Raw genomic sequence first — 6,967 nt, 5'->3', positions numbered from 1 at the left:
GAATAATCGTAGCGATAATTTGAAGTTGTTGTTAGTGATTCGTAATTTCCGAGTTGATAGTATTTCGATTTCTAAATCTTACCTGTTTTCCTTTCGTTCAATTTTTCTCGTATGTAATCTCACTCTCTCTCTACTAACCAATTGTTTAATTTTGAAAATCTGAATTTCTTATGTTCAATCTCTTATTAGAAATTCAAGATCTAGGTTTTGGTATTTATTCTTTGAAAGTGCTATGCACAACCAATATAAGAAATTTGCCTCCTACGGTTACTGAAGATGAGATTGAGGAGAAGTTTAAAAACTTCGATCAAATTATACATGATGAGGGCTGGCAAGGTGAGTTTGTCTCTAAAACTATGAACTGGATCAAGCTAAAGTAGAAATTGGTGCGTGCGGGAAATCGAAGTCTGCTACGCTTTTGTTGAATATGAAGACATTGTTGGCATTCACAATGCACTCAAGGTTTGATTTTTTTGTGATAAGTTGTGGAGTTTTTTGCTTTTGTTTCAAAATGTTCATTGGATTCAGGCAAATTTCCTGTTATTTGTTGAAAGTTTTGTCAGGTCTCATATGTAGTTATGCATCTATTGCGGATTCTTAAGGCATATTGCATTCGTCTTTGAGTATTCAATTGTTAGAGAGTTCCCATACTTACACTTGCACTATTGTCAACATTGATGAACTATTTGCCCTTGTATTTGCTTTGTAATAATTTTTTGGGCTTGTGCTTGTAATTTGTACTTCTATACTTAAATATGTGTAGGGCTTGGTGTTGTGGCATTTTTAAGGTCATTTGGTTGCATATGATGCTTGAATATTTCAATGCTAAGTGTTATTTGGATATTTTGTTGGCTATGGTCAGTTATTAGACAATCTCTATGGAATTTAGTATCGAGAATTAAAGATCATTCCATTCTTTTTCTGTTAATGTGGATTGATGGCCTGTTGTTTCTTCAATCAGTTACCTTTTTAGGAGGTTATGTTGTCTTGGGGCATAATATTAATATACAATATAGTTTTGATTGTAGTGTTTTCCCTTTTTGGGTGTATCATGTGGATTGCTGATCCATGGCTGTTGTAGTTTGATGTTTAGCACATTTTAGTAAACTTTATCAAGCTTTCATAAAAAGCATTATTTTTATAAAGCGATGATCTGTGTGCATGGCCTGAAAGTGTGTTTTTTCCTGTTCCCTGCAGGCATCTCCAATTCATTTAGCTAGAAGGCAAGTTTACATTGAGAGTAGAGCCCAAACAACGCTGGAGTAGCAGCTCAAAGACGTAAGTGCTTAATTTCACTATCCTTATGATTAACATCTTTAATGTGGCAAATTTAATGATGTCACACTATGACTGCATGATGAAATTCTTAAATACTATGTGTTAGAATAACATGACTGTAAGGGGATGTATCAGAGATGTTGGGTGAAGTCCTAGAGATGGCACTTACAGTTGTGTTTGTCCTAATGTTGGCAGTTGCTGGAAAGAAGTGGTGTTGCCTTCATAAATCTGAGAAAATTTTTGTGGTGGAGATAAAGAATATGTTTTTTCTCAATCAGTCTCGGAATCAATCTTGCATTGCAATCTTCTTTCTTCTAAGATGTCACTTAGATGTTAAGGTTTTCATGGAATCAAATCATTTTTGTTCATGAGCTTAATGAGTCTATTGGCATAGCCATAATTTTGAATGTTATATACCAAATTGCTAAGCATCTGTTTTCTTAGAAGTAATCGTTTGATCAACTTATTTTTCCTTATGTGTTTAGGTGAATTATTCAACTAGGAGGAATGGGCAATGGCAGTGGCAGCGGCGGTTATCAAATTACAAATCCTTGTCATACAATTCAAGAAAAAGTGAAGTCTTTTAAGTGATATAATTTGTTTGTAAATGGAGATGTATTTCATACTTGATAGATAGTTTCATATCTCGTAGGATAGCTCATTGATTTTAAATGTGATTTTTTATGTAATTATTATATTGTAGTAAATGTGCAATCTTGTATATAAATATTATATTTATTAAATAAAAATAAATATTTTTTTTAAATTTTTTTTTAGATTTGGAAATTCTTTTATAACGGGCATTGGTCGTGGTCATTTTGTAATCCACAACAATCATAGTGCACATGGTGATAGATCCTAGTCTACCACGGGCACAATTCGTGGTTATATCAAATTTAACAACGGGTATAACTCGTGGTAGAAACTGAGACTTTTTATCACATCCAGATTACTAACGGGCACAATGCCCGTGGTGGATTGTAATCTACCATTGGCATTGACCGTGATAGATGAGCTTTTTTCTTCTAGTGCCAATTCATTCTTTTGTTAAATTAACTAGGGCTTACGTTGTCTCCAGCATCAATAGAATGTTATGGAAGCATGGTCTCCACCAAGTAATGGTCACCACCACCCCCTTCAGACCTTTACCTCCAAACCCAACGCGCAACAACGAACTTCACCCAACAACTCAAGCGACCAACACCGAGATGAAGGTCATAGAGGTTGATGAAATGGTATGGACTGTCATGATGTGGCCACCACCATCTTCCTTGCCCACAAAGAAGAAGTTGAAGCTTTATTAGCTGAAAATTGGCGAATGAGGAAATCACATGAGTAGAAACAAGCTCATTGAAACCATATATGAATTCTTAGCCTCTTCTTGTTAGGAGATTTTCCAATCTTTATTTTTGTTTTCAATTTTATTCGTGAATTTGTTTTTTATTTTTATTTTTTCATCTTCATGTCTTTTTTTAAAGTTATTTTTATTATTATTTTAGTGTCCAAATAAGCTAATAAGTAGGACATATTGTTGTCACATGTACATTTAACGAAAGGATTAATTGAGACTTAACAAATGTGACATTTTCAATAGGTTGGTTACTTATTTGGAATGTTTAAAAAAGTTGAGACCAATATAGAATGACACAAAAAGATTGAGGAGTTTTAGGTACTTAATAATAATATTTTAAGATGAAGAATAAAATTTGAAGAGTTGGTTGAAAAGAAGTTGGAATGAAAAAATTTATAATAGCATATAAGTGCCACGTAGTTTACCAAAGAACACTTTTACATATAAAATTTTCCAACTCCCTTGAAGATGTAAAACTGATTTTGTTGGGTGGTGCTACATACATAAAACTTTTGCAATATACCATATAAATTCAAGGACAATGCTTGGGTACTCAACAGGGAGTACCATAGTTACTGACCATCCTATTTGGACCACTAAATTTAAAACAACTGTCAAATAAAACCCTCTCACAGCTCTTACTATCTTTCTAACCTAAAGCACCATTTCATCTCTTGTACTAGTATCCAAACATCCATCTTCTCTCTCATTACAAGCACTGCTGCCACATCTCCACCAACCACCTCCTCTCCTTTCTCTCGAAGCCATGGCAGCTTCACCCTCTCAAATTTGACGAAACCCATGAAAGCTCAGATCCATCTTGCTAATCTTAAGAAGGAAATTTCATCTATAAGAAAAAATTATGAAGTAGGTTGAAATTATACAATGAAATTCAGGAGAAGGTTGGTGTTCGGATCTGCCAAAGATTCCACTACGGAGAAGTCCGACGAACAACAACGGGGTGTTGCTATGGCTTCCACGATAAAGAATAGGGGGATTTTAGGGCGAAGTTGACACATAAAGGTTAGATGTGGGTGAGGACAACGGAGAAGTTGAGGTTCCCAAAGGCGTTGGGGAAGACAAGGTTTCTGGCGTTGATACCATGGCAAAAGCAAGGAGTAGTGAGGCTGGAATGGTGAGGATTTGAGAGAGAAAGGGGATGTTTGGATGTGTGGTTAACACTGTGTTTAGTTACAAGTTTATCAAATTAAAGTTGTGACATGTGTTTTGTTCTTATTGGGCCACTTCATATGTTCAGTATCTTGGGTACTGATTAGTTAGTACCTAAGTATTTTTCTAAATTCAATTGATGACACATCATTCGATGTACAAATTTGGTACTCGTGCCTTGTTAACGTGGAAAACAATTTAATAGGAAAAACAATGGTTACATCATTAGAAATTTCGAAGATACTATATATGTGCTTGCCTTGCCTGGATTAAAGGTTTCGTATTGGAATTTTTTACTCCTAAAATAAAGGGAGTTTTAACGAAACACTTTCGGTACTGTTCATTTTTAACGAAAAACCACATTTTTACCTTTCCTGACTACTATTCACTACACCTTTATTTGTCATTTTTTAATAAAACTAAAAAAAAATTGGACTTTCTGTTAGTTTTTCTTAAAATTAAATGGGGAGAAGTCCCCTTTATTTATTATTTATTTCATGTTTTTCCTAAAATAAAAAAATTAAATAGGAAAATGATGTCAAAGTCATCTCACTTCTTAGCCAAAGAAAATTTTATTTCCAACGACATCAACCTTTAATTGGAAAATGATGCAAAAGTTAAAGACATGGTAAAACCAGGCGCTGAAGCCTTATTATATGAAAGCTATATAGTGAAAAAATACAGCTACTGCACTCCACTCCGCTAAGACACAGGAAAGAAAGAGCTAGATATTACAATACACTGTAAAACCACGAACCGAATTCATAAAGCCTTAAACAACACACAACCTACGCAATCAGGAATGGCAGGACAGTCAACATGAACTCCTCATAAGTGAAAGTTCCCATACCAGTGTACGCTCTGTCCTTCTCCTTAAACCTCTCAGTTAATCCCTGAAGACACAAGAATCACAAAAGAACACGCTCCATTAAGTATTGAAAGTTTATCGGTTAACCCACTAATTTAAATTTTTGAATACTCAATCACACAAACTACGCACAAATCCGATTAAACTTGCACACCGATGCTTTTAAGATACGTAGACAGCAAGAACAGATTAATAAACCTCAATTATCAAAGTAGGAATAAAATCTAAAGCCGAAGGACCGAGTACAAGTTCCCCAGTTAAAACTACAAAATATAAGCTTCAGTGAACATCGAACTCACCTTAACAGTCATACAGCACCTGCATTTAACCAAAATAAACGAACAAGGAATAATCAGATTTCGATAAGAAAACGTAATATAAAATATACCAAATGAAATCAAGTAAGTATCTAATTCATAAGAATTTGATCCTCAAGCCAATCCCAGAAAAGAATGATATAAATAAGGAAAAGGAAACATACTCGATGAAATTGTCATATTCAATGGCCCTCTTTTTGCCTCCAGTCTTGCCGAATTTATAGACCAGCAGTTCTAAAACTACAGGTGAGACAGCAAATCCCAGACTCAGCAGTGCATCTCTCAACTCATTTGCATCAATGAACCCACTTCTGTCCCGGTCGAACCTCTCAAACACTCCCTGATCAACCACACCAATTACAAAACAGTTAATTTCACACAATAATTAGAAGACAAAATTTTAGGGGACTTTTGATAACCATTCATTTTTAGTTTTTAGTTTTGAATTTTTTTTTAAACCAAAAACTGAAATTTTGTTTGGTAACTATTTCCAGCTTTCAAAAAAATGAAAACTAAAACAAAAAAGTGAAAACTCAATACTAAAATTTTGAAAAATGATCAAAAAAGTAATTTTCAATTTTTCATTTTCTGAAAACTGAAAGAAGTACTAATACATTTCATTTTTTTTTTAAACAGTAAAAATAAAAACTGAAAAATGAGAATAAAATGATTATCAAACGATCCATTAAAAAAATAAATAAATAAAAGAAGGGAATTCGGGGGATTACCCTCCAACTTTGAAGACTGTAGAACAGTGCAGCGAATTCCTTGGGTCCTGTTTTCACAATTTACCCGCACACACAATAAATATTATTATCATCGACTATTTCATTAATAGTGAATTGAGCTACACTGAAAGCTACAAAGATAAATTGTAGCAAATTAACCCCCACACACAACTTGCATAGAATGACTTCACCATGATAGTGGCGTCTCGATCTACTAATGAAATGTCATGTCATGTAACGAAAAACTTATACATGACATGATGAACTAAGTAACCATGATGACCTAGTCTCTTTTTAAATAAGTAATTCTCCGAAAAGAGAATATTTTTACTCACCACACTCAAATGATAGTGACGTTCATCACTTTATTTATCATAATGAGTTTACATTTTGAGATTGAGCGGTTGATAGATACAAATATCAAAGATTAAACGAATCCAACAGTAATAAGTAAACTGGTGAGCATAAATTTCAAATTCAACGAGAAAATCACAGATATGCATGCATGGAGTGTTAGGGTTTGTAAATGGTTACCGATCTTCCTGGTGTTGGTCTGGGTGAAAAGGTACATGAGAAGATGAACAGTCCTCAAGCTGAAGCTCTGATTGTACGACGACAGAGCTCTCTGCATCTCCTTGTCGTCGATGAAGCCGCTACCGTCCTGATCTGCCAGCTGAAAGGAAGATATGATTTGCGGATCCGTGCCCGGCGGGAACACCGACGGAACCAAAGCCGCGAACAGGCTGCCGTAACTTGGAGCAGGCGCGGGGTATCCGCCTCCGTGGGCTTGATTCTTGTGAGGCTTAGCTGGAGCACCGTTGGCTCGGGCTTTATGGTCGTATTGGTGCTGCCCTTGCGGCGGTGCACCGTAGGGTTGACCTGGAGGTGAAGCGCTGCCGTAGCCGTGGCCGTAGCCATAGCCATAGCCGGGAGGAGAGTGTGAGTAGCCTGACATTCTCTTTAGTTCTTGTAGAAGATCTGAAAATTTGGTTTAGGAGTGTGTGCAGAATTTGAAACTGATCGGGATGGATATTTATATTCAAGCTCGGATCTGGAAAGGCGAGGTAATTACCGGCACTTTCTAGTTTTTAGAATATATGCCTCGTCAACATCTTCTTAATATCCTGACAAATCTTCACAAAACCCTTTTTTATCAAAAATACTTGGACAACCTTTCTATAATCAAAGCATTTTTATGTGGGGTTTTTGAACATTAGTCATTGAAAAAGATCAAAATTTAAAAAAAAACCTGATG

General features: G+C 35.3%; 1 protein-coding gene across 1 annotated transcript; it reads right to left on the bottom strand.

Annotated features, from left to right (window-relative positions):
• Positions 1-4,352: 4,352 nt before the first annotated feature.
• LOC126598637 (calcium-binding protein CBP-like) lies at positions 4,353-6,732 on the bottom strand. The gene is made up of 5 exons (XM_050265002.1): positions 6,247-6,732; positions 5,713-5,759; positions 5,149-5,324; positions 4,967-4,985; positions 4,353-4,692 (listed from the first exon to the last, which is right to left on the bottom strand). The coding sequence occupies exons 1-5, from the start codon at positions 6,665-6,667 to the stop codon at positions 4,588-4,590; spliced, it is 768 nt and encodes a 255-aa protein (XP_050120959.1). The 5' UTR covers positions 6,668-6,732; the 3' UTR covers positions 4,353-4,587.
• Between the last annotated feature and the right edge of the window lie 235 nt (positions 6,733-6,967).

Source organism: Malus sylvestris, chromosome 14 (assembly GCF_916048215.2).
Source record: "Malus sylvestris chromosome 14, drMalSylv7.2, whole genome shotgun sequence".
Taxonomy (NCBI): domain Eukaryota; kingdom Viridiplantae; phylum Streptophyta; class Magnoliopsida; order Rosales; family Rosaceae; genus Malus; species Malus sylvestris.
This window is presented reverse-complemented; position numbering and strand designations above follow the sequence as displayed.